Source organism: Micromys minutus (genome assembly GCF_963924665.1).
Source record: "Micromys minutus genome assembly, chromosome: 21".
In the NCBI taxonomy this organism is placed as follows: Eukaryota; Metazoa; Chordata; class Mammalia; order Rodentia; family Muridae; genus Micromys; species Micromys minutus.
The window spans coordinates 37,469,945-37,496,983 of NC_137956.1; the positions used below are offsets into that span (position 1 = coordinate 37,469,945).

The 27,039-nt window shown below is 49.2% G+C and overlaps 2 protein-coding genes across 2 annotated transcripts; one reads left to right on the forward strand and one right to left on the reverse strand.

Moving 5' to 3' along the window:
* Nucleotides 1–272: 272 nt before the first annotated feature.
* On the forward strand, nucleotides 273–1,283 carry IQCF6 (IQ motif containing F6; the record flags this gene model as incomplete). Its single annotated transcript, XM_080933997.1, has 2 exons — nucleotides 273–344; nucleotides 912–1,283. The coding sequence occupies 2 exons, from the start codon at nucleotides 273–275 to the stop codon at nucleotides 1,281–1,283; spliced, it is 444 nt and encodes a 147-aa protein (XP_080790123.1).
* A 16,208-nt stretch (nucleotides 1,284–17,491) lies between these two features.
* Nucleotides 17,492–27,039, reverse strand: GRM2 (glutamate metabotropic receptor 2; the record flags this gene model as incomplete). Its single annotated transcript, XM_080934852.1, has 5 exons — nucleotides 26,431–27,039; nucleotides 22,939–23,776; nucleotides 19,869–20,944; nucleotides 17,773–17,953; nucleotides 17,492–17,565 (listed from the first exon to the last, which is right to left on the reverse strand). Exons 1-5 carry the CDS (start codon nucleotides 26,878–26,880, stop codon nucleotides 17,492–17,494), a joined length of 2,619 nt encoding a protein of 872 aa, XP_080790978.1. The 5' UTR covers nucleotides 26,881–27,039.

Here is a 27,039-nt window from a genome sequence, read left to right on the forward strand (position 1 = left end):
CTCCACTGCAACCAGGAAGTGGAGATGAGTCTGAGAAGTAACCAGAGGCCACAGAAGTCTGCATGGCCCAAGGATGGGAGTACATGAATACAGAGCTTGGCCAATCCAGGAGGAGGCAAGGCTATGGTTGAAATGCAGGCAGACAGAGCCTGATGAGAAGGCTCCTGGGAAGATGGGCGGAGTCCAGTGATGGCCATGTGACTAATAGTTGAGGGCGGGGCTAAAGCTAGGTAGCTGAAATGACAGATGAGTGGACTCTAAAGACCAAGGCCATGGACATAAAAACTGTGAGTACAGACCTTTCAAAAGAGACCTGCCCAGTGGATAATGAGCAGTGTGTAAAGGTGAGTAGGTGTCTTAGCCAGGGTTTCTATTTCTGCAACAAAATGTCCCATGACCAAGAAGCAAGTTGGGGAGGAAAAGGTTTATTCAACGTATACTTCCAGATTATAGGCCATCATTGGAGGAAGTCAGGACAAGCTCTCAAGCAGGGCAGGAACCTGAAGGCAGGAGCTGGTGCAGAGGCCATGGAGGGATGCTGCTTACTGAATTGCTTCACATGGCTTGCTCAGCCTGCTTTCTTACAGAACTCAGGACTACCAGGCCAGGGATGGCACCACCCCCCACAGGCAGGGCCCTCCCCAATTGCTCCTTAATTGAGAAAATGCCTTACAGCTGGATCTCATAGAGGCATTCCCTCTTTGATGACTCTGGCTTGTATCAATTTAACACTCAAAACCAGCCAGTACAGTAGGGGTTGGAAATAAGAAGACTGGGGATCTAGAAACAAGAAATCAGGACAGCCCAGGACAGGCCCCTTTTTCCCCGGGGTTAGAAGTGGGCATAGGAATGGCAGAGAGCCTCACTGAATATCTCCTTTTTTCCCTCCACCCTCTCCCTACCACAATCAGTTAGAGAAGACAGTCATAAAGATACAGTCATGGTGGCGTGGCTACATGGTCCGCCGGACGCTACTGGATGCAGCACTTCGGGCATGGGCCATCCAGTGCTGGTGGAGGTCCGTGCAAACCAAGATAGTGGAGCATAAACGGCGCTTGGCACTAAAACTCTACACATGCCAGGAATGGGCAGTGGTGAAGGTGCAGGCATACGTCCGCATGTGGCAGGCCCGCAGACGATTCCTCCAGGCACGCCAAGCAGCCTGTGTTATCCAGTCTCACTGGCGCTGGTATGCCAGCCAAAGCCAAGAAACTATGATCCACGGCCGCTATGAGGTCAAAGCCAGCCGGCTGGAGCTTGACATCGAAATCCTTATGACCTAGGGTGCTGGCAAGGCCAGGGAGGGGCTGGATCTCCTTCCCAATAAAGACAATAACTGATCACAGACTCACCCTGTGGATATTAGGCCCAAAGAGAATTCAGCCCTTCACTTCAGAAAGATTCCCTGGTGTGGTGTAGTGCCTCTGTCACCAGAGACCCATCCTAGGCCCCTGTTCCTAAGGACAGACATACTTAGCCAATCTTGTGCAAAAAGAGCTGCAGGGCTCAGGCCAGGCCGTTACACCTCTAGCAGCTGGATTGAGGTCCGTCTACCGTGAGAATAAGCCTTAGGCTTTGCTCTTCTGCAGCCTGTGCCTAAACATCTCCATTCAGAGCCCAGCCCCAGAGAGTCCGGCTGCAGCTGGGCCACCTGGGAAAACGGGGATTCCACAGCATGAACCATAGGGCCCCAGAGGCCAGCATGGGGCTCGGCAGGGGGCCAGGAGGACAGCACACCTCAGCAGAGCAGCAGCAGGGCACACATGTGTCCCGTGGGCTTGTGGGGGAGGCTGTCTTCCAGAGCTGAGTGGAGAGGAGCAGCTGTGCCTGCTGCCTCTGTCCCCTGAGGCTGAGCATCAAGGCTGCCCTCCCCCTGCTGGACACTCCCTGGGAGAAGCAGGCCTGGCTTGGGAGTGCAGAGGTATGACTGGAGGCCATGGCTCATAGCCTTCAGAGCCTACTGTCCTCAGAAGGAGCTCTGCTGGTCCCTCCTCAGACTGCAGCCCTCTGCTGGGCCAGCCTCAGTGGCTGCTGCTGCCCTCGGCTTTGCTGAACCTCTCTCTCTCACAGTCTTGGCTCATCTCTCATTTCTGCTTTGTTACTAAGCTTGTGGTGCCTTTCACCCAGATCCCTCAGGAACCTAAACTTCCAACATAAATATTTGAGGTCTACATGTCCCTAGGATCTATGGGCGATTGGCCCTGCATGGGGACTAGAAGGAACAGCTAGCAGGCATGCAGGAGGCAGGGGTCTTTGTGGTATTATTGCTGGAGAGAATTGTTTCCAACCCCAACTCCCCTGTATGTGTGTGTGAGATCGCTTCCAACATAGCAGGGGTAGACGAGAAGGCTCAGAGTTCAGTTTTTTTCATCACCTCCATTAGCTGCCAATGGGACTTTCTGAAGGGATGTTGTTCTTCCAATGGACCCCTCTACAAGCTCCTCCCACTTTTCACAGCCAGGAGTGAGGTGAGATGGGTAAGGCATGAAACTGACCACGAGGGAAGTTCTTCCAGTCTGGCCCTGTTGTTGCCGTCCCAACAGTGAGAAGACTGTTTAAAACCTGGGCTGGCAAGGGTTGAAGACTGACCCTCCTCTGGAGAGAATATTGTCCTCTCCTAAGCCATTAAAAAATACCGTGCAGTCAAAGATTCTCCTTTGGATATGCTGATGTGAGGCCTGGGCGATAGTGCAGTGTGTGGCCTCATCTAGGAACAGCCAAGTTAAATGCATTTCCCTGAGACTGTGTAGTCTGACCTGGAATTCCAGTATGAACCAAGCAGGCTCAGGGTCACCAAAGCTCTCTAATGACCCAAGTGTGCAAAGCGAAGTGAGGCTCAGGAGGGAGCTCTGCTTTGGGCCAAACACATTTGGCATGAGAAAGACACAGCCTTTCCTGGTCTCTGGGTGGTGGGTAAGATGAGCTTTGAAGGGGGAAAGTAGACGAGGTCTCTTATCCTGCAAGGTATGTATGAAACCATGGCAGTCCAAACAATGGGGACACAAAGGCTAGACCCAGAAGAATGAAGATCCAAGGTCTTGACTAGGTGTGTTCAGTGTCCTGCCAGTAGTCAGGGGTCCTGAGAAACCAAGGATGGTCTGGATCTATAGGGGTGTGTTGGAGAGCCCCAAGGCAGAGGAACTAAATAGAACCATGAGTAAGGGGAGAGGCTCCTCTTTGGCAGTGGAATCTGTGGCCATTATGAGCCATCAATCGTAAGTCCCCTTTCCTCAACAGAGATGAAGTTATAAGATAAACATTTAAAAGCAGACCATAAGAACTCCTGCTGGTTCTCACCACTGCTGAGAATTGAGCTGCATTTAAAAAACTCCTCTTGAGAATATGAGGTGGGGGAAGGGGCATGTTTGCAGCTTCATGACAGGGATCAGCCCAAGTGTGCTGGGAAGGACCCGGGACTTCATTCTTGCTCCTTCCCCTGGTGACACTACCAAGAAATATGTGCCCCAGATTGCCCTCCTGTTAACAAGAGGCGATAATAACCCTCAGACTATAGGATTCTTAAGCAAATATCCTGTACACTGAAGGATCATCATACAATGGCTTCCTAGATGGCATCTAGTCTCTTTGTCCCCAGAATCTTACCCTATATGCTCAAGTTCCTGGCCTGATATGTCACCAAACCTAGTTCTGATGGCACAGCTCCAAGGTCACCATCTTTGTCTTAACTCCTGCTTTTCTGTGTAACACAAACCAATCCAAGGTGGCCACTGCTGCTGCCATTGTCATTCCAGACACACTGACTAGATGGAACACAATCCTTCCACATCCCATCAGGGTGAAAGGGCTTGGTGTATAGAAAGGAGTCTTTGATGAGGCTGGGGGATGTAGCTCAGCTGGTAGAGTATGTGCTAGCATGTACAAAGTCCCAGGTTTGGTCCCTAGTATCACAAAAGCCAGGCATGGTAGCATGTGTCTGCAATCCCAGAATTCAGCAACCAGAAGAAGGGCATCTGAAAGTTCAAGGCCAGGCACAAAGTAGGTTCTAGGTTATAGAAGACCTTAAACAAAGTCTACAATTAGCTTTGCCTCTAAATATTGAGTTTGTCTAGAAGCAAATGTCTGTCATGTAGAGGAGCTGGAGTGTATCCAAAGGGAAAAAGGTTTCTGGTCACTGCCAAAACTGTGATTGTGAATTCATGTGATAATTAAGGATTTAGCATAGAATCTGACATTAGAGAGAGTTAAAGGGACACTACTAATAAATATGTTGGGAAAACCGGTACTTCTGATCTAATGGAAGTTATTATCATCGTTGGGGTACAGAGGATGGCAGGAGGTAGGGGTAAGGGAAAAACAGGGAAAGACTGTTCTGGTCACATAGGGAGAAACAAAATCCCATCCACAAGACAGAGCACATGGAAGCTGAGTTACTGCCACTCCCACTTGCTCCTGGTTCCATTCATTGTCCTTAGGTCACCCCAGTAGGGAATCAGTGTGGATCATGTGGCTCAGAGGTTGCATGGTGCCCAGGTGGTGGGGGTGGGAGCTGCTCCTATGAACCCAGAACCCTCCTTCCCTATGGGACTCCATATGTGAGCCAAGATTCCTGGATTCCCAAGACATGGGGGAAAAGAAATGCCAAAAAGATTTACGGTTAAAAGAGGCCTGACATGTGGCCAAGAAGCTAAACAGAATATACAAACCTCACCACCTAAGACCAGGAGCAATACAGAAAATGGGGTTAAAGGGTAGATGGCAGCAGCATACCCACCTTTGATCCCAGCACTGGGGAGACAGAGGCAGGAGGATCTCTATGACTTCCAGCCCAGCCTGGTCTACAGAGCAAGTTCCACAACAGCCAAAGCTACACAGAGAGTCCCTGTTTCAAACAGGCAAGCAAGCAAGCAAGCAAGACCTTTTGGAGCTGGAAAGATGGCTCAGCTGTTAAGAACACTGACTGCTCTTCCAGAGGTCCTGAGTTCAATTCCCAGCAACCACATGGTGGTTGACAACCATCTGTAATGGGATCTGACACCCTCTTCTGGCCGGTAGGTGAATATACAGATAGGATACTCATAAAAAATACATAAGTAAATTAAATTAATCTTTTTTTGGAAAGAGAAAGAGGGAGGGGGAGGGACAGAGGGAGAGAGAGAGGGAAAGAGAGAGAGAATGGGGTTAGTTGGGAGACACTAGCAGTTTCATTGTTGAGAGTGGGCTGGAGATAACATGCAAGACCAGCTGCATTGTTAGAGAAACTCACTGATGTTGTCAACCACTGGATTCAGAACCACCTAGGAGACACATTCTGCATGTGTCTGTGCTGCTATTTCCAGAGAGGTTTTACTGAAGAGCAAAGCTCCACCCTGAATATGGGTAGCACCATCCCAGGTGCTGAGGTTGTAGACCAAATATAAAGAAGGCTGGCCTCCCTCTGCTCCGGACTGTGGATGCACTGTGACCAGACACATCACTCCCTCTGTAGTGCATTTCCCTCCATGATGACTGTACCCTCTTAGACTGAGGACCAAAATAAACACTTCCCCCTTTAAGTTGCTTTAGCCAGGCGTGCTGTCACAGAACAAGGACAGTGACCAATACCAGGGATATGGGTTAGACGATCAGCCACGAGTTGACTGTGGTTGAAACTGGGGGATGACCACTTCCACAGTGAAAACCTAGGGTGAGCAGTTGGGATCAGAAACCGCCAAAGCATTGACTTGAAATGAAACAGGAGCTTGTTTCCCCTCCCAGAATGAAACTCAGCCACAGGAAGTCCAAGGTGCTGCTGCCATATACGGTATCTGCAGGGTTCCATCCCTACGGCTCCTCCAGGTTAAATCCAAGTGACTCCTGTAGTTCCAGCTCTGTGTTATACTTCCGAAAAAGAAGGGCAAAAGAGAAACCACTTGTCATCGAAGTTGATTCCTTTAAAGACCTTCCCTAAAAGGCGCGCATACATGCCCTTAAGATTCGTTGGCTAGAACCGTTACTTGACTCTCCCAGCCACGAGGACCGTCACTGACACCGACACGGAACCGTGGCAAGGCTAAACAGGCTAGATGCTGCGTGACACAACCCTGCAGACCTCAGCCGCTTAGCAGAGAGCACTTCTCACACAAAGCCTGCCCGAGCTCTCTCCTCCACGTGTTTGAATTTGTTTGGTATTCCTGGTCACTCCTCCCTGGGGCATGCAGTGTGGGAAAGCAAGCTCTGGTGACTCTGCATATGCTACTGGGAAGGAAGGGATGGCAAGAAGAATCCACCAATTCTTCCCTGCCATTTGGAAATGCCACATTTCACTTCTACTTTGTGTGTGTGTGTGTGTGTGTGTGTGTGTGTGTGTGTGTGTGTGTGTGTATGTGTGTGTGTGTGTGTGTATTTGCGCAGCATGCAAGGGCATTTGGAGGCCAGAAGTCAACGTTAGGTGTCTTCCTCAACCGCTCTCTTGTCTTTGGAGATAGTCTCTCCCTGAACTTGGCCAGTGAGCTCTGGAGATCCACCTGCTCCCACCTCCAGTTACTGGAGCTACAGAGACCCTCTGCAGCACCCAGGTTTTTAACAGTGGTGCTGGGGGTCTGAGCTCAGGACCCTATGATCACACACAGACATTTTACCAACTGAGCCATTTTCCAAATCTCTAGTGTCATTCTTTTTGAGTACTGGAACTTGAACCTGTATGCTAAGGATGACCTAGGTCTCCGGCCTCTCCCTCCTCACTGTGTTGGCTCAGTCATCCAAGTGGCTCTGTTTAATCTTAAGGAGAAAGGTATCATCAGCCCACCTTGTGGCTGAAGGAAAGGAGAACCTCACGTTCTCTACAGGAGGCAGAGGGTAAGCTGTTATCAGCTTTTGCTAAAATGGGGAAGAGGTGAAAGGAGATGTCCCAAGGGGATTAGTCTGCATTAAGTGGAAATGGGTAAAACTCATCTATTAGCAGAACCCCATCTCATTATTTCTTTCGATCTAACCATATGTTGTTTATAAAAGACACACCTGAAGTGAAACAAAGCTGTGGGCTGAAACTAAAGATGTGAAAGCTAACACAGGAAGAGGCATGCCCTAAAACACATTTAATCACCTCTCTTGAGACCGAAGAAAATGGAGACAAACCAATTAATCTCATCCCTCAAAGCTTACACAGTCATGAAGAACAGGAGAGAAGCCACCAGGGATGAGAGGGGAGTATCTCCTGGAAAAGGAGATTCGGGTATTGAAGGAGACTGGGTGAAGTGGGAGGGGCAAGAGGAGGGGGGTGCCCAGGCTGAGAGGCAGCTTCTGATTCCAGAGCTGGGCTCTTAAGCACCCTGCCACCCACTTCTTCAAGGGGATTTATGAAGGCCCTAGTTTGTACTCCGTGACAAAGGTACAGCCTGACAAAGGTGTCACCAGAAAGGAAAACCGAGACCATTCTCAGTGACAACTATAGACATAAAAACCCAAGTAAAATACCAGTCGCTTCCAACCACAGCTCCAGGAGCTGAGGGGAGGGGTCAGATACCCAGTAACCTCAGTACTCAGGAGACCGAGGCAGGAGGATTTGTATGAGTTAAAGCTAACCTGAGGCTAGATAGTGAGACAGTGGGTTTTTTGTTTTGTTGTGTTTTAAAAAAGGAAAAACAACACAAAGAACCAGGTGTGGCTACTTATGACACCTGAACTTCAGAAGCTGCTGCAGGGCGATTATCATGAGCTTGTATTACAGAGTAGTGTGGGAAGCCGGGCAGTGGTGGCTCCCAGCACTCAGGAGGCAGAAATCGGCAGATTTCCGTGAGTTCAAGTCCAGCCTGGTCTACAGACTGAGTTCCAGGACAGCCAGGACTACACAGAGAAAACCTGTTTTGAAAACCTAAATAAATAAAGAAGGAAGGAAGGAAGAAATTAAAAATGATGCAGGGGATTTGTTAGATGTCAAGGAGTAGTTTGGTGATGGCTAATCTTGTCAATTGAATTATATGGAGATATGCCTAAGAGATTAATTTTTTGGTGTGTGTGTTCTATGGTAAGGGGCAGTGCTTACTTGTGCGCACCTCCCCTCCCCCCCCCCCCACACAGAGGTTAGAACTGGTTTTTCTCCTTCCACTGTGGCATCTGGGGTTTGAACTTAGGTCAGTGCGATTTGCTGCACAGTGAGTTCTTTCACCACTGAGCCATCTCAATGGCTTGCCTAGGAAATGCATACTCTGAGGTCTGTTTATGAGTGAATCTCCTATGCTATTCAGTTTTTATCCTTTCTTTCTTTCTTTTTTTTTTTACTGACACAAAAATGGAATAAACAAGCTAAAAGTCTGGACAAGTTTGAGGCCATCTCAGGCTACCTAAAAACCCTGTCCCGAAACAAAATGAAACAAAAACAAATATAGCTATCTTTGATGTGTGTAGGCATACCAACAGAGCATCAAAGCGCATGAGGCGAAAGCCGAGAGACCTGCAAAGGAAAAGATGAATCCACACTATTATAATTGAGGGCTTAAATGTTCATCATCGAGGAGGGCCAGAGCCAAAGGGAGAGTGGGCGCCACAGCACCGAACCTCAGCTGAATGCAATCAGCTGGAAGTCTTCCCTGATGCAGTTAAGCTAGAGAAAGAGATGAAAGCCTTTGGAGTCAGAAAGGAAGAAATAGAACCGTCTCTGCTTGCAGGCGATGTGATCTTATACACAAAGCCCTCAACAGCCAACTAATGACAACAAAACCCTATAAGACCTATTAAACCTATACAGTAGTTTTACAGGCTACAATGATATAGGTATTGTGTGTGTGTGAGGGTGGGGAGGAAGGGAGAGAGTGTCCCCCTCCTCCCTCACCACTCCCTGAGTGCTCAGTGAAGAAGACAGCCTTTCTGCACAGATTATTCTTCAGTTGAGAGTATACAAGCATCTACACACCTCTGCTGGGACCTCAGAGCAAGCTCCTAAATTCAACATAGGAGAATCAGTAGCATTTCTACTCATTAACAGTGAATTACTGCCCAAAGTCAACAACAACAACAGTTATGCTTCATCAACAAATGTATTTGGGAATATATTTTCAAATATTTATTTATGTTCATTTTATATGTATGTGTGATTGCTTACCTGGATATCTAGGCACACGTGTATAGCTATACCTAGTTACTAACAGATACTAGAAGAGGGAGTTGGATCCCCTGGAACTTGGGTTGCAGACAGTTATGAGTCAGCATGTGAACAGTAAGTGCTCTTAACCACTGAGCCATCTCTCTAATTTCTAGGACTAATTTGATTTTTAATTTTATGTGTATGGGTGTTTTGCTTACATGTATGTTATGTGTATCACTTGGTCCCCTGGCACCCTCAGAGGCTTGAAGAGGTCTTCAGATTCCCTGAAAAGGAGGACATCACAGACAGTTGTGAGCTGCCATGTGGGGGCTGGGAATTGAACCCGTTGTCTGGAAGAGCAGCCAGTGCTCTTAATCGCTGTGCCAACTTTCCAGCCTCCCTGGGAGTAATGTTAATCAAAGAAATGAAAGACCAGTACATTGAAAATCATAAAACATTGATCAAAGAGATTCCTGACAGAAAGGAAAAAGAAAACCCAACCCATGTTCAATAAATTAGGAGAATTCACATGGAAATATCCATCCGAGCTGAAGTCAGCCACGGATGCAGTGCTAATCCCTACCCAAGTTCTACTGCTAGGTCCCACAAACCCAGGAAAGAAATGTTCTAAAGTTCACAGGAAACTACAAAAGACCCTGAACTCCCAAAGTTATCTTGATCAAAAAGAACAAAACAAGAGGCATCACAGTACCTGAATTTAAAACTCTTTCAAGGGAGAGAGATTACAACAGTATGGTACCAGCATAAAAACACATAGCAGAACAGAAAAGAGGGCTCAAAATAAATTTGGATGGCAAAAAAGCAAATACCTTTGTTTACTTGACATTTTTTTTTTAAATTTATTTGGTGCACATGTAGTATATGCAAATGCACATGTGCGTGTGTATGCCTATGCACATGCGTGTGGCTATATGTAGATGTACATGCTGATGGCTACATGCAGGCTGGACATTAACATTGGATAGTCTTCCTTTGTCATTCTCTGACATGTTTTCTGAGACATAGTGTCTCACTGAACTTAGAACTCACTGATTCAGAGAGACCAGGTAGGTAGCAAGCACCAGAAATCCTCCTGTCTCTGTCTCCCCTGCCCTGGGACTGCAGCTATACATTGATGTGCCTAGCTTTTTATATGGCACTGGGCATCTGAATCCAGGTCCTTCTGCTTGGGCAGAAACCCTTTACCAGCTGAACCAACACCTCACCCTCGAATAACCTGATTTTTAGAATGAGCAAAGGACATGAATAGATATTTCCCAGATGAAAATGTATCAGGTACCAAACCTCACTAATCATCAAGGAAATGCAAACAAAACCAGAGTTACCACCCCACACACATAGACAGGGTCATAAGGGAGAGGATAGAGACTCCCCACACACTGTTGGTAGGAATGTGAACCGGTACAGCTACTGTGGAAAACCGTGCTTCAGAACTAAAACCAGAACCATAGACATGATTCAGCAACACACTGTCTCAGTGTATACCCAAGGGAAACAAAATTAGTACATTGAAGAGATATCACTGGATGACTGGAAATGTTGACAACACACCTACAATACCAGCACTCAGGAAGCTGAGGCAAGCAGATTTCTGTGAGTTCCAGGGCAGCCAAAGTGACATAGTGAAATCCTGTTTTGAAAAACAAAAACCAGAAAAAAACCCTTCAAAACAAGCAAATAAACAAAAGAATAATGGGAGGAGGGAAGAAAGGAGAGAGAAGAGGAGGAGAGAGGAGAGGAGGAGGGAGGGGAGGAAGAGGGAGAGAAGGAAGGAGAGGAGGAGGGAGAGGAGGAGGGAGGGGAGGAGGGAGGGGAGTAGGAGGGTAGAGGAGGAGGGAGGAGAGAAGGAGAGAGAGGAGGAAGGGGAGAAGGAAGAGAAGGGAGGGGAGGAGGGAGGGGAGGAGGGAGAGGAAGAAGGTGAGAAGGGAGAGGAGAAGGGAGGAGAGGAGGGAGGGGAGGAGGAGAGAGGGGAAGAGAAGAGAGGGGAGGAGGAGAGAGGGGAGGAGGAGAGAGGGGAGGAAGGAGAGGAGGAGAAAAGGGGAGAAGAAGGGGAGGAGGGAGGGGAGGGAAGGAGGAGAGAGGGGAAGAGGGAGAGGAGGAGGAAAGGGGAGGAGGAGGGGAGGAGGAAGGGGAGGGGAGGAGGAGAGAGGGGAGGAGGAAGATCCTGCATTGTGTTCACTGTAGCATTATTTACAAGATGTGAAATTAACCTACCCATCTACAAATGAATAGTTAAATATGCTTTCCAATTTGATGTTTATACACAATAGACTATTATTCAGCCACAAGCAGGAATGAGGTTCTGTTGTTTGTTACAACGGAGATGAGTCTGCAGCATATCTGAGTGCAAAGAACTAGTCAGACAAAGAGGGCAGCAGCATAATCTCATCTGTACGTGGAATCTAAAGCAGCGGAAACAAACAAAAGCAGGGCCAGGCTGGCTGTGCCTGTCTGTAAGCCCGACATTTGGGAGACAGGAGGATCCAGAACTTAAGGTCAACCTTGGCTACACAGGAAATTTAGGTTAGCTTGGGCTACATCAGATCCAGTCTCCAAGACTAAACAAAGCAAACCAAAACAAAATAAAAAGCCGTTTAAAAAATCTCCAAGAAACAGAGAGTAAAACAGTAGCGGGAAGGGCTTGGGGTTGGGAGAAAGACAAGAAACGGATGTTTAACACATAGACAGTTTCTGTTTGAGCATATAGGGACTGGGCATCTGTTCATAAGCATGTTGGTGATGGTTAATAACAATGTATCATCTCTTCAAAGACTGCTGAGAGAGATCTTCCAAGCCACACACAGGAAGGTAATTATGTGGTGTAACGAAACATAGTCTAAGTGGTAATTTTTTTTTGTCACTTATAATTTACTGCAATTTCAAAAATCAATTGTGCATTAATACACTAGTGGAAAACAGCTGGAATTAAGACTGAAACAAAGGAGAAGGTACATTAAGCCTGTAGATTGAATGACAATATTGGTAAGATTATAATTGTCTAAATCCATTTCCCCCCAAAGCTTGAAGGGCTGGTGCCAAAATTAATGTTGAGATGGAAAGACCTGGAAAGACCAAGGCAGTCTGAGGCAGAGAGAGTAGAAGACCAAAGAGCCTGAGCGTTCCTTCTCTGAAGACTTACTTGCTCTGAGGCTGGAGGATTCAGACAAGGTAGTGTTCTCTGGGATAAGCTCATACATCACTGAGACACAGTGGAGTCTAGAAACAGGTGAGTGATTCTGACCAAGCAATTCGAGGCACCTCGGTCTGCAAACTCTGAAGCAACTGAATATTTGTGTCATGGAGATTAATATTGACTCTTATCTCATGCCACACCAAGAAGTTAATTCACAAAAGATCAAAGATGTAAAGGGCAATGACAAAACTCTCTAGTCTCTGGAATGAATTGGAGGAGGAGAGACACCATGGGGATGGGAGCTCAGTCCTCCACAGTGATGAGATCCCAGCCTGCCTCGCTCCTCTTCTGCACTATGACAGCAAATGACAGGATGGGCAGGCCCCGGTCCTGGTGTCCTGTGTATGTGGACCCAAGAGTACAAGAAACCCCAGCGTCCTGTGTGGGTAAACCAGAGAGGACAGGAGACCCCAGCATCCTGTGTGAGTAAACCAGAGAGGACAGGAGACCCCCAGCCCCCCCCCCACGCCGAAGTGAGTCATTCCTTTCAGACTGCAAGAAAGTTGACAACTGGTAAACCTTGGAGACCAAAGGAGTGTTTACCTTCAAATGTCACACCAGCTCTTTTCTTGAGCTTAGAGGACTCCTTCTGAGAGGAAAGACATCTTCTGTGGTGAAAAAAAAAAATGTATGTAAAGTTCAAGAATTCCTTCCAATTTTACTTCAAATTCATTTTCTTCAATTAGAGTCAAGTAAAATTAAATCCACTAAAAAAATAGACATATGGCATGATCCCATTTTTATGAGAGTATTTCTATCTCCCCTATCTGTAAAAATGCATAGAAATATGTCTAGCATGCTGTACCAGAATGTTAATGACGGTTATATTTGAATCATGAAGCTTGAGGTAATACTTTGATTTTTCTCTCTTTTGTACTTTTATGCAAGGCTTAAACTGTTTACAGGGAGCATATACTGGAAAAGTCTTTTTTTTTTTTTTTTTTTTAAGCAAACCTAGGCCAGGAATGGTGGAGAATCCTTTAATCCCAGCACTCGGGAGGCAGAGGTAGGCATATCTCTGAATTCAAGACTAGCCTGGCCTACATAGAGAATTCTAGGATAGTCAAGACTACATAATGAGACTCAGTCTCAAGTATCACCATCATCACCATCATCACCACCACCACCATCTCAGTCTCAAGCATCACCATCATCACCATCACCACCACCACCATCATCACCATCATCACCATCATCGTCACTACTGCCACCCCAAACTCCACCACCAAGATCAGTACTGACATCTTGGTAAGAGCCCTCAGGGTTTTATTTTCTTCCTCTTCCTCCCACATCTTCCCCATTTCTCTACCTCTCTCCTCCCTTTCTTGTCCCTCACTTTCTCTTTGCCTTGCTGTCCCCAGAGCTCGCCTCTCCCTGAGACCGAGAACACTTTGTGTCATGATTAACTGGACCATGGGAACAGAAGCAGGGGAGCCTTTACCTTTCTCTGTTGAGACTTGGGGTGGAGACATTTTCTGAGGGCTTTGAGAAAAGCCTTGGGAAATCCTCCTTTTCCTTCCCTCCCGTGAGCTTCACACTAGCAGAGCAGGCATGTAGGGTGGTGTGTTTGCCTGAGTACCGCGCTGGGAAATGCTCTCCCTGGGGTGCTGGCAGGGGCAGGGGTGGATGGAAGAGTTGGGTCTTAGCCCCAGCTCCTTGTCATTCTTTTCAACACCCCTCCCCCTGCTCCTTGCACACCTGAAGTTGCTACCCTGGACTTGGACAGAGATAGTGTCTCAAGGCTGTGCTCCTGGACAGGACACGCATGTGGGAAAGCATCTGTCATCAAAACTGCCCTTGGGATGAGACGGCCCCCCCCCACTTTGCCCTACCAGGACTTGGGGACCTGAGATGCCTGAGTTTTGTGGGTTTCAGTTGAGTAAGATACAGGTCCACAAAGACAGGACAGAGGGTTTTCTGGAAGTTTCCACAAGGCCAATTAAAGGGACGGATAAAAGATGGAGGTGGATGAGGGCGAGCCTTTGAACAAAGGTATCAGTGGAGCGCCTGCGTGGGAACTTTGGCTTGCAAGCAGAGCACATGGTGCTGATATTCAGATGGTCGGTCAGTTCACCATGGCGGACATGTCCAGGGATGAATCACAGACGTTTGGTATATCTGGCCCTCAGACCCTAGAATGGGCAGGCTGAGGCGTCACATGCTGTGGGACGGTGGGATGTGGCACTGGAGTGAAGAACAAGAGAGACAGAAACCCCGGGGCCGCTGAGGGCCGGAAGTTGGAGTTGGGGTGAGAGATGACATGGCCCTGGTCTCCTAAATTTGTGGTAAGATTCGAGAGCTGGGGAGCAAACACCTAGATTCACTGCCCGTGGGGCCGGAAGAGTCAGCCAGGACATATGGGGGACGCAAGCCTGAGGGCCTGTGTCCGTCCTTAGCCCGTGTGAAAAGTCACTACTTTTTACTGAGCTGGTAATCCCAGCACCGGGCAAGCAGACACAGGCAGGTCCTGGGACTCGCCAGCCTAAAACCAGCCATTTATAGGTTAAGTTATCCCCCTGAACAAGATGGACGTTTCCTGAGGAATGATACCTGAAGTGACCTATGACCTTGGAATGCATGCCCTTCCCCCCCCATACACACTCACTGACACAACACTACAGGGTAGTAATGGGGTGGCCATGGACTATAATCATGAAGTTTGACCCACATGGGCCGGGGAGGGAAGAGGGTGTAGTTGGCACATGAGAGGGCAGGGCTGTAGGATTCCCCACCCATTTTTGTGTTTCTTTCCAGATTCCTAGCCCTCAGGCTCTTCTTCCTCTGAGATGGTGGTCTGGATAGGCTGAGACTCTCCACTGCAGGACAGCTCTGCAGTTAGCTAGTGGGTGCCTGTGACTACGACACAGCAATGTAGTTACCACTAATACTGATAACATACATTTATTCCATGTTTATTTTAAAGGGAAAATCCCCTGAGCCATATAAACAAGGGAACTCTTTCAACTTTCCTACAGGTTCAGAGTGAAATCAAGGGCACTCTTCATGGAGGATGGCAAGAAGACTCAGGAAAAACAAAAACCAGCAGATTGAAAACAAAGATGGCTGCTCCAGGCACCCTGGTGCCTGGTCCCTGGGAACAAGGCTGGGTTCTTAGGCAGCCAAGAGCCTCTCTATTCCAGCTTCTCCAGTGGTCTGGGCAATTTGAGCTGATAATGTAAGAGGCGGGCTGCAGAGATGGCTCAGCAGTTAAGAGCACTGACTGCTCTTCCAGAAGTCCTGAGTTCAATTCCCAGCAACCACATGTTAGCTCACAGCCATCTGTAATGGATCTGATGCCCTCTTCTGGTGTGTCTGAGGACAGCGACAGTGTATTTACATATATGAAATAAATAAATAAAATTTTAAAGAAAATCTTTAAAGAGGCTCAGGTTAAATGAGAAAAAGTTATTATTTTATCTAAGAAACAAAGCTTTTTGGTATAGGTATTTCCCAAATGCCACATGGGATATATATTTATACTTAAAAAAAAAAAAAAAAAAAAAAAAACAGTTAAAAAAAGAAAAAAAAAAGGCGTTTTCTGTTTATGACCTCCACAGCTAGCTGAATATCCCATCTTCCTTTCATCCCTGCATCCCACACATCAGCTGGGGAGAAAGCCATCCCTAAAATTCTCTTTCCTCATCTTTATTTCCACTTTTGAAAATTGTTAACCCACATTTCCAGACTTCACCAGCCCACTGATGCAAATTAGCTCACTTGAAAACTCAATGTCTCTGGCTGGTTTCCTCACACAGGACTTTGTCCCTGTGAGTTTCCAGAAGCCGGGCCTTGCAGAGGCCATATTCCTCCAGCTCACTGTTCACTACCCTCTAGGCCTTGGGAGGCTGCTGAGAGACCTGCCCTGGGAGCAGAAGCTGAGGGCCTTGGAGCCCTCTACTGGTGAGCTCCAGATGGTGAACGTGGCAGATGCCCACAGCATGCCAGGCTCAGCCAGCCATCTTCAGACCAGAAGTCCTCCAGAGACTGGAGATTGGAAAAGACCCTTTTCTGATGACGGCCACAGATGGCCTCTCCACCCCAGTGTCTGCACCCCTGCCTCACCTCTTCCTTGTGGGCCCTTCTGGCTATGTATATTACCTGTGAATAAGTAACATTCAGTGCCATGTCTGCATCCAACACCCATCCTGGCTCTGGCTTGTTCAAATTCCAGTCAGCCTGTCATGGAGAGTCCGCAGTGAGTAACCCACTTCCCACACACACCACACCGTAGGTCTGAGGGTCTCTGAGGGAAACCATCTCCTAGAAGACCACACAATTCCAGAGGAGGCTGACCAGTCTTCAATGGCTCCTTCAAGGAAGGGTAGTGGACACCTTTTCAGCCTGGCTGCGCTGAGCACCGGCCAGAGTCGACACACACTAGCACAATGGAACGGTGGGAGACTGAGGAGGGAATTCTCAAGTCAGAGTTATTTTAAAATAAATAAGTAAGGGGGCTAGAGAGATGGCTCAAGGGTTAAGAGTACTTGCTGCCTTTCCAGAGGCTTCAGGTTCGGTTCCCAGCCCTGACATAGTAAGCTCACAACCAACTGTAACTCCTGTCCTAGGGGATCTGCTGCCCTCTTCTGGTCTCTGTCGGCACTGCATGCATGTGGTGCGGAAGACCTACATGCACTCACTCCTTTAATCCCAGTACTTGGGAGGCAGAAGTAGGAGAGTCAGAAGTTTCAAGTCATGCTCAGATACACAGCAAGTTTGCGGCCACCTTGGTATACATGGGACCCTGTCTATAAAATTAAAAAAAAAAAGATGTTTAAATAAAGACACTTTATTTACAGGTAATACAAAATAAACCACGGGACAAACTACTGGGTAAGGAGGGGTGAGAATGATCCCCACAGTAATCATCCTCTGTATCCCAGAGTAACTTATAAAAAAATTAAAAAGGCCTGGAGCAGGGGCTGGACTGGAAGCACCTTTACATGGGGGTTGGGCCTGTTGTCCTTAGCCACGCTGTTCTAGAACACAATACACACTGATTTATCTCCACCTCTGAGTCCCAGGCCTGGAAAACACAGGGCACAGCTACAAAGATAGTTACCAGCCATTGCAGAGGCTCCCCAGAGAAGGACTCTGGCTTCTGACCTAAATGGCTGGGAATCCAGGAGGTGGGTGACTTTGGGGGCAGGTATTGGGGGTGTGGGGATTATTGCAGTGCTTCAGCCAACTTCCTCCTGGCCGTGGGAGAGGGTCTACGCTGGGTTCGGGAGCAGCCATGTCAGGGCAGGAGTGTGGGATCTTCAAAGCGATGATGTTGTTGAGTCAACCACCTCACGGCCATTGCAAACAGTGGGAACAAACTGGGATCCAGACCCTAAGGAAAGGTAAGCCAAAGGTTGGGACTGACTCCAAGAGGCAGCAAGAGGGTGATCATCCACCTATGTCCCTCCCTTGTGTCCAGTGTTAGCTTGATGGTGCCTCATTCCCAGAAAAGAAACCTCATCAGCCCCAGGGAGGGGACTTCATGCCTAGGAGCTGGGCAGGAGAGGGGACCCAGTAGGGGAGGGTGTAGGATGCTAACCTTGACCAACGTTGGCGCTGGCCCTAGGGGCAGCACTGCCAAAGCGGCTGGTAGGTGCCCGGTGGCTCACCACATTCTTCTGTGGCTGGAAAAGGATAATGTGCAGCTTGGGTGCAAAGAGGCAGCCGAGCACCACAGAGCCACTGAGGCTGACGGACACGCACATCGTAGTGGTCTGCACCTGTGAGGGATGCGCGTGCATGGGTCAAGGAAGGTCAAGGAAGGTCAAGGAAGGTCAAGGAAGGTCAGGGAAGGTCAGGGAAGGTCAAAGAAGGTCAGGAAGACATTCCAAATGCCTGGGCCTGGGCCTAGGCCTATGACCCCCTGCCTAAGCAGAGGCAGGAAAAGATGGTAGTATTTAATAAATAGTCCTTTAGCCAAGCCTCAAAGAAGGATCACAATCACAGTGTCAGCCCTAGTTCATCATTTTCCGAGGCACACCAGAATCCCAGCTGTGTTATGAACATGAAAGGGTGTGTGTATACACATGGTGCGCCTGCACAGGCACGCAAGGGGTGCATGTATGGAGTACATTTGTGCAGACGAAAGCATGTCAGTGTGGGCATATGTGTGTGGTCGTGAGTATGCAGAGAATGCACAAGTGTTTGTGGGTGGGGAGGGAATCTATGTGTGGGCAAGTTGTGTGTCTGCTCTAGATGTGCCATGGGGTGTGTGCACACACTTGCAGGTACATAAGGGAATGTTCGTGCATTTTCTCACATGCACGGCATGTGTGCTTATACACAGGTGTGTGCACGGGTGGTTGACTGCTGTGCATCTCTGGTGAGTCTTTAGCTGCCCATGATTGGCATGCAAATGCAAATCATATGCAAATGCAGGCTGAGTCAGACCAGATTCCCTCCCCAGCCTTGGCCTCCACTACCCTAGCAGGTGGCCCAGCAGGTGCAAACAAAGCAGCTGAGCGGGCGATCCCCACCCCCACCCCCCAGTGTCATGGAGAAAGGACCTACACCAGGGCTTTTTGCCACAGTGTTCCTGTCCCTTTCATAGTTAAGGCCATCAGTTTAAGACCCTGTTCGGGACTCCCAAGCTGAATGACTGGAGCATGGGACTAGCTCTCTGAGGCTTCACTGTGGCTTTTGAGTCATGAGGATTAACCAAGACGATGCTCTGATTATTCAGAGCTCAGCTCACCTGCCTCCTCAGAGAGACCTTCCAGGGCCATCTCATCCGAAGTAGCTGTGCTTGTTGGAGCTGAGGACACCCCTTGAGTGCCAGTTGGAACTGTTTGCCACCTACTTTAATTTTCCTCAGCCCTCCTCCTGCGTCTCTTCCTCCTACCCTTCCTGTTCTTCATTTGTTGACTATCCCTTCCTCCATCTCCAAATGACCCTTCACTGGAACAAGGCATAGCTTGCACTCTCTGGAACATATTTCTTACAACCCCAGCGTCTCCCAGGTTAGTCGATGGTATCAGTCCTGACACTTGCCCCCACCCCATGACTGACACCTGGTACCACCCATGACTGACACTTGCCCCCACTCCATGACTGACACCTGGCACCACCCATGACTGACACTTGCCCCCACCCCATGACTGACACCTGGCACCACCCATGATTAACACCTGGCACCACCCATGACTGACACCTGCCCCCCAATGATTGACACCTGGCACCACTCATGACTGACACCTGGCACTATCCATGACTGACAGCTGGCACTACCCATGACTGACACCTGGCACCACCCATGACTGACACTTGCCCCCACCCCATGACTGACACCTGGCACCACCCATGATTAACACCTGGCACCACCCATGATTAACACCTGGCACCACCCATGACTGACACCTGCCCCCCAATGATTGACACCTGGCACCACTCATGACTGACACCTGGCACTATCCATGACTGACACCTGGCACCACCCATGACTGACACCTGGCACACACACACCCAGCAAGTATCCACCTCCACGGACATTTCTCCAAGCTTTCTTTCTCCCTTAAACCTTTCCCTGGGGTCCATTTGACTTCTTGGGGCTTTAGAGTTAACCGTAGATAAAACGAGATAGCAGGAAAGACTAGGTCTGGTGTTTCTGCCCTGCCTACTTTGGCAACACACGCTCACCCGATAATCACTGGAGGTGACATAGAAGATGGGAAGGAATGCCAGCCAGATGATGCAGGTGGTGTACATGGTGAAGCCGATGAACTTGGCTTCGTTGAAGTTCTCCGGGCACTTGCGGGTCTTGAAGGCATAGAGCGTGCAGAGAGCGATGAGGAGCACGTTGTAGGCCAGTGAGCCGAGCATGCTTGCGTCACGGTGGTTACAGCGCAGTGTCACCACTTCCCGCCGTTCAGGGGCTGTCTCCTTGCCTATGCCAGGTGCCTCCACGACCAGCCAGGCGGCAACAATGAGCAGCTGGCCCGAGATAAGTGCCAGGCAGATGGCCACCTGTGAGGCGGGACTGATGAAGCGCGGCCGCTGGGCACCCTCCCGGGCCCCGCCAAAGATTCGAGCGATGCGATTGGTCTTGGTGAGGAGAGCTGAGTAGCAGACAGAGAAGGCAGTACCCAAACCGAGGCGCCGTAAGGTACAGACGGCCGTGGAGGGCTTGGCAATGAAGATGAAGGTCATACAGTAGCAGAGGAAGACGCCTCCCAGCAGAATGTAGCAAAGCTCCCGACCAGAGGCTTTGACCACAGGTGTGGCATTATGCCTCACAAAGACACCCAACACAAAGAGGGTGGCCAGGGCACCCAGGCAGGCGATGGTGACAGGTCCCACCGCCCAGGCGTCACCCCAGCGGATGTACTCCTGGGGCAGCTCAAAGCAGCCAGTCAGACTGGCGTTGGGCCAGTAGCCCAGGCCACAGTCAGCACAGGTGAATTCATCCAGCCTGTACTCATAGGGCTGACAGGGGATGCAGAGCCAGCAGCAGACCTCCCCGGGCTGCACGCTCTTCACCTCATTCTGAAGGCAGGGCTCACTACAGCGAGAGGCAGGAAGCGGGCCAGCGGATGGGGAGGCCCATGGGATGATGCTAGTGTCTAGAGTCAGGCCTTCCGCCCAGTAGCCTACCTTCTGGTAGCGATAGCGCCCACTGCCCGCCCGCAGATAGGTGAAGATGTTGTAACGGCCAATTCCGTCACCAAAGCGGTCAAAGCGGACCTCGTCATCAGTATCTGCTGGGCGGAAGGGGGCTGGAATAGAGGAGAGAAAGGAAGACCAGTGAGTTCCTCTGATGTGACCTCAACGGTCACCCTCAGAAAAAACCCAAACCCCAGGGCTAAGGCTACCTCACTGCAAAACTGAAGCCCATCTTATTTTAACCCCAGCCACGTTTTCTTTTCTTTCTGAAATTTATTTTTAGTTTATGTGATTGGTGTTTCGCCTGTATGTATGTCTGTGTGAGGGTATCAGATCTTAGAGTTATAGACAGCTGTGAGCTGCCATGTGGATACTGGGGTTAAAACTGGGTCCCATGGAAGACCACTGAGCCATCTGTCCAGCCCCGACCCCACCCCAAGCTACTTTTCTAAAAGATGGTTTATAACACCACGACCCCTAGACTTCAGCATCAAACTCAATCTCACTCACTCTAAGCCACATCCTGTTATAACTTGTGATCTCAGACCTTAGTCTTCAAACTCTGTCTCACAACACACAACATAGCTCTCTCCTGAAAAACTTAACAAAGATCCCAAAGCCAAACCTGGCCTCCAGCTGCAACAGTCCATCCACTAAATCTGCCTCAGTCCTGGTCAGTCCATTGCAAACTGAATCCCAACCTCAGTAGCCACCTGAAATAAGAGCCTTCCATAGGATGGCCACTGCCACTCTCTATCCCCTAACCCTCTGTCACCCGGCCAGGCTCAGGAACCAGGACTACAGCCACCCCTGATCCCAGCGAGGAATCAGGCGTCCAGCCAGATGAGATGCTGAGGAGCTCAGAAGTGCGCAGTGCTCTCTGGATTGGAATCCCCATCTGCCCAGTTCCTATTTCTTCTTCCTGAACTCCACATTCTCTCGACCTAACTCTACCCAACCAAGCCCAGCAAGCTGAAAACGGCTTTTCTCTCACGTCAACTCCATGAAAAGCCCAGATGTTATCCCTGACACTCTATCTGATCCAATCACAGCTCTGGGTGTCTATCTTAGTGCAATTAGGATCAACACAGGTTCCAGGGCAATAGAGCTAGCTAATGCCACACTGTGAAAGAATATATATTTGAGAGAGAGAGAGAGAGAGAGAGTTCACAGTCATCCCCCTAGTATGAGAAGTCATACCTGGCAAAAACATTTTTTAAAACATTCAGTTATGGGCTGCTGAGCTAGATCAAGCCAGTAAAGGTGTTTGCTGTCAAGCCTGATGACCCAAGCTGGATTTCTGGGACATGAATGCATGAATGATTAAGGCAACAGGAAGCTGAGTGAAAGTTATTTGGACATTCTATGCCACTTTAGATAAGGGATCAGCACCCTCAAACTTTGGTACCCATGAGGGTCCTAGAAACTGCCTCCCACCATCAGGATGCTGAGGATAACTGAGTTCTTGGTCTAAGTCTTGCCTTGTGGTTGATTCTATGCTCTATCGGCCCCGGCAGCTTCTTCCACTGTACCCTCAAAGATTCTTCCTGAAGCTGAGCACATTGGCTCTGAGGCTGTTGGTCTTCTTAACGGGTACTTTAATTTTTGCTTTTGAGAACATTTTTGATTCTTTGGGTAAAAAAAAAAAAAAAAATCAAAACGAAGTGTAGTGGTGCACAATATAGTTCCATCACTTGGGAGACTGAAGCAGGAGAATTGCTATGAGTTTCGGGCTGTCCTGGGCTACACAGTGAGTTGGAGGCAAGCCTAGGCTACATAGCATGACCTATAATAGAAGTTTCACCTAAGTAGAGGAAGTTTTCCCTATGGTTTACTCTCAACCTACCCTGACTGGGACTCTCACTCCTCCTGTGAATTGCTTGGGTTCCCCTAGCCAGATAAAGACTCAAGAGCTAGAAGGCAATGTCCAAGCAGTAGACAGAGTTCCTAGAGTCAGCCCTGACTCCAGCTGGGGTTCTCTGCTTATGGTCCTTTTGTCCTAATTGACACAGTCCCTGACTATGTCCTTGTGTTCCATCCTGTTTTCTTAGCTATGTAATGGAACCTGAAGGTCTGCAGGCTAACGGGCACTGGCCAGCACTATTACCGTCAAACTTGACATTGAGCACGAAGTCTTTGTAGAGGCGGCGCCCATTGACAGGCCTCATGGCATCACAGAGGCGGGTGGTGTTGGGACAGAGGGCACGGTGCATGTTGTGCAGGGCGTGGGCCATGGCGTACACTGCATTGACCACAAACATGATCTTTGACTCCTGTTCAAAGGGCACGGCCCGTAGAGAGTGGGCGGCACAGTCTCGCTGCCGGAAGCTGCAACGAAACCTCTCCTCCCAGAACTCACGGAACCAAGGGTTCCTGCTGTTGTTCCAGGGATCCAAGCTCTGGAAGTAGGAGGCAAAGTCACTGATGGGGTAGGAGGCCAGCTCAATGGTGATAGCGCCCTCGGCAGCCCTTTCACTGCCTGCCACCACGCTCTCCAGGGCCCCCCAGCCGTCGCTGGCCACCCAGGTGAAGCTGGCGTTGAGGCGCTGGGTGGCTGCAAGCAACTCTCGGGCATCCTCGGACCGGGTGAAGAGCACAGCCACTCGGGCGCTAGGCTTCTGCAGCAGGGCTCGCACCACGCCCTCGAAGGCTGCGCGGTTCATGGCACGGCCTACCTTCTCAGAAGTGGCCACGCAGATGTTGCGTGCCCGAGCCTCGAGCTCAAAGGCCTCAATGCCTGTCTCACCATAGTCACCCTCAGATGCCACCGTAGACACATATGTCCAATTGAAAAAGCGGAGAATCTCAGCCATCGCCTTGGCTTGGAAGAAGTCTGGGGGCACAGTGCGAGCAAAGTAATCATAACGGGACTTGTCACTCAGCTTGGCACTGGTGGAGGCATAGCTGATCTGTGGGATCTGGAACAGCCGCAGGAGATTGGCCACCTGGGCAAGGGTAGGGAGCAGAAAGGTCAGAGGCCAGGTGAAGCAAGCTTTAGAGTCAGGGGCATCCCCCATACCTACTGGACCTGGGGACCACAGGTCAGTTTTGAGAGGTCCCTATCTAAACACCCAAGTCTGAACTTGGTGTGTCTTCTACCTGGGGATAGAGGATTTCTCTCCTCCCCTAAGGATTGAGGGGGAAAACACCCAGGACCATGTACTGCACCCGAACCAGATGCAGGGCAAGGGGAACGAAGAATGGCCTGGGTTGGAGAGAGATTAGCACTTGGCTGCACCAGCATAAAGAGTTATCTAGGATACTCAAAGATTTCCTCCCCATACAGTTAGTTCTTCTTTAGTAACGATTCTCATGGGCAAATGTTGGACAAAAGTCACCCAGAAAGAAAGGCTTAGATCCAAGGGTCACATAGCTTTGGAAGCCCAAGTTGGTCTCCACTAGATGCCTAAGCCTAAAATGAACCAGGTTCCCTATTCTGCCACTGACTGCCTAATGCCTCATTTCTTAACCTTTGGTCCTTATAGCCTCTAGAATGGGATTCATCCGAGAGCCCCAGATGGTGGGTAAACGGAAGCGCAGGCCCTACAGAAGAGGGCTAAGACCCTGTAGTTGGGATATAGGTTCTCCAATGGTTAAATCTCTATCTCTTCACACACTTTCTTTCTCTGCACTCCTCTAATAAAAATCTCCCTGTGCTGTGGGTTCTTAATCACAAGCTGCTGAACAGTTGAAAGTGATCTGTGTGGCGGCATCAGTGTCTAGCATGTGGAATCTGACACTGTGGAATATGCTAGATAGAGGGGCTGGAATGAGGGGGAAACATTATCAGGACAGCATAATCTGAGGACTAAAGACTGGGCCTCTGGTGACCAGGCTAGGAGGGGAAAAAAAAGCAGCCTTGTCTCTAAAGGGTAGCTCTGCTAGAGAAAGGTCGCTTGAGATAGCAAGGTGACTATGCTTCCAGACACACACACACACACACACACACACACACACACACACACACAGCCCTAGGGGAAACTGTGAGAGGGGTTGCTGGTAAAGCATTCCAGAGTCTTTTGAAGACAGCCAGGGGAGGCTACCCACCCATTCCTGTCAAAGCCAGGGCTACAGAGACAGGCACTGGTGAAGTCATACCCATCCCAGAAGCTACCCGACTACCTCTAGGAGTTGGGATTAGCAAGACAGGTAACTTAGTTCCCGCCTACATCCCATGGCTCTTGACTCAGCTTCATCTCTCCGAAACCATCAACCCAGGTCAGGATCTAAGTTCCTCTTCTGAGGCAATGACCTCTGCCAGTCTCCTAAGGAAACTGAGGCTCTCACACAAGTCCCAAGATAGCCCCCAGCCTCGATTCCAGTTCTCCTCTGATCTCTCTGCACCCTCACTGAGCACAGACAGGAAAGGACATAGGTGAGAGGAGACCCAGTCAGGAAAAGAAGATTCCACCTAGGCTAAAGCTGCTAAGTGAGCCCAGGGTGCAGTCCAGAGAGTAGAGAAGAAAGTCATCTGGATCCATAGCGGGGAGCCTAGCAGGGCACACTCTGCTGACCCCTTGTGGACAAACAAGAAATAGCGGTGGCGTCCCTAGCCTCTCAAATTCTGCATCACTTGAAGATCTTAGGGTACCCTCCCCATCTATGTTCTCCCCCAACTTCTCTTCCTCCTGGGCCCCCCGCCTTGTTTCTTTTGGCTGCTCCTGGATTCTGTCTGACTTCTCTGTCAAATCCAGACAAAAGTGGTCTGACTAGGGTTAGAGCCTGATTTCCTACTGCCCGCTTTGCTACCACATTGATTTATGACCTGCTTCCCTCTGAAGCTGTTTCCTTGTCTATAAAATGGGTTAACACTGACAGCAGCTCATGCCGACTATGCCCTTATGACCTGCCAGGTTCTTTGATACATGCTCAACCTCTCATTAAATTTCTACTGGGAACCTAAAAGTAGAAAGTATTATTAATCCTAGTTTATAAAAAGGAAGCTGAGATATAGAAAAAAAAAAAAAAAAAAAAAAAAAAAACCTGCCCAGAGTCGTGCAGTTAGTAGGACAGGAGCCAGGATTCAGTCCTAAAGGCTGATTTCAGAGGCTGCCTCATAAGCCTTTTGGGATCTTGAATATCAGGTGTGTGTGTGTGTGTGTGTGTGTGTGTGTGTGTGTGTGTGTGAGTGCATGCACATGTAATGTGATGGTTCTGTTTTCTCTCCTTCCCCCACAAGAGAAGTTTCTCTTACACATTCTCTAGAAACCAACCCTATTATTATTATATGGCCAGGGAACTTTCTTGCGGTTTTGTAAGACATGGCTGAAAGAAAGATGCATGGTGGGGCTGGAGAGATGGCTCAGTGGTTAGGAGCACTGACTGCTCTTCCAGAGGTCCTGAGTTCAATTCCCAGCAACCACATGGTGGCTCACAACCATCTGTAATGAGATCTGATGCCCTCTTCTGGTGTGTCTGAAGACAGCGACAATGTACTTATATATAATAAATAAATCTTTTAAAAAAAGAAAGAAAGAAAGAAAGATGCATGGTGCCCTTTTGGATGCACTTGTCTAGGAAGTCCCTGCTTATCAGAAACATTGTTGGTTCACCCTTCCCAGTCCCCTTCCTAATGCCGGTTTGGGTGATTGCCACATACCTGGATGGAGACATCACTGTAGGAGCCACCAATGACACCGGTGACAGCTGTAGGAGCATCACTGTGGGTGGCATAGGAGCCATCAGGACAGATGTGGCGTGAGCCATCAGCGCCACGACTGAGTGAGGCACGCACAAAGTCCAGCGCCTGCTCCAGGGCGTGTGTATCCTTGGAGCAGCTGTCGAGGATGTGCGCACCCAAGCGCACACCAGGCAGCAGGTGGGGGTCACGGTTGATGCGATCCAGTGCAAAAAGCATGGCCTCTAGGCGCTGTATGCCACGGTGCTCGTTAACAGCTCCACACTCCTCTGCTGGGCCACCCTTCTGATGCACTGGGAACAGACCACCCAGCACCAGGTCCCCCTCCAGGGTCAGCACCTTCTTGGCCGGGCCCTCGGCCACAGCACCCCACAGCAGCAGCAGTGCCAGAAACCCAAGCAGTGATTCCATGGCCCCAAAAGGGATGGCTAAGTCCAGGGGACCAGGGTCTTCAAGGGGTGAGGACAGCAGCAGCAAAGGCAAAGAGAGGAGGAAACAGGGACTAGGAAAGGACAGATAGGAAGAGAGGTGAGAAGGGGGCCAGCTCCTGCAGAGAGATAGACAGACAGA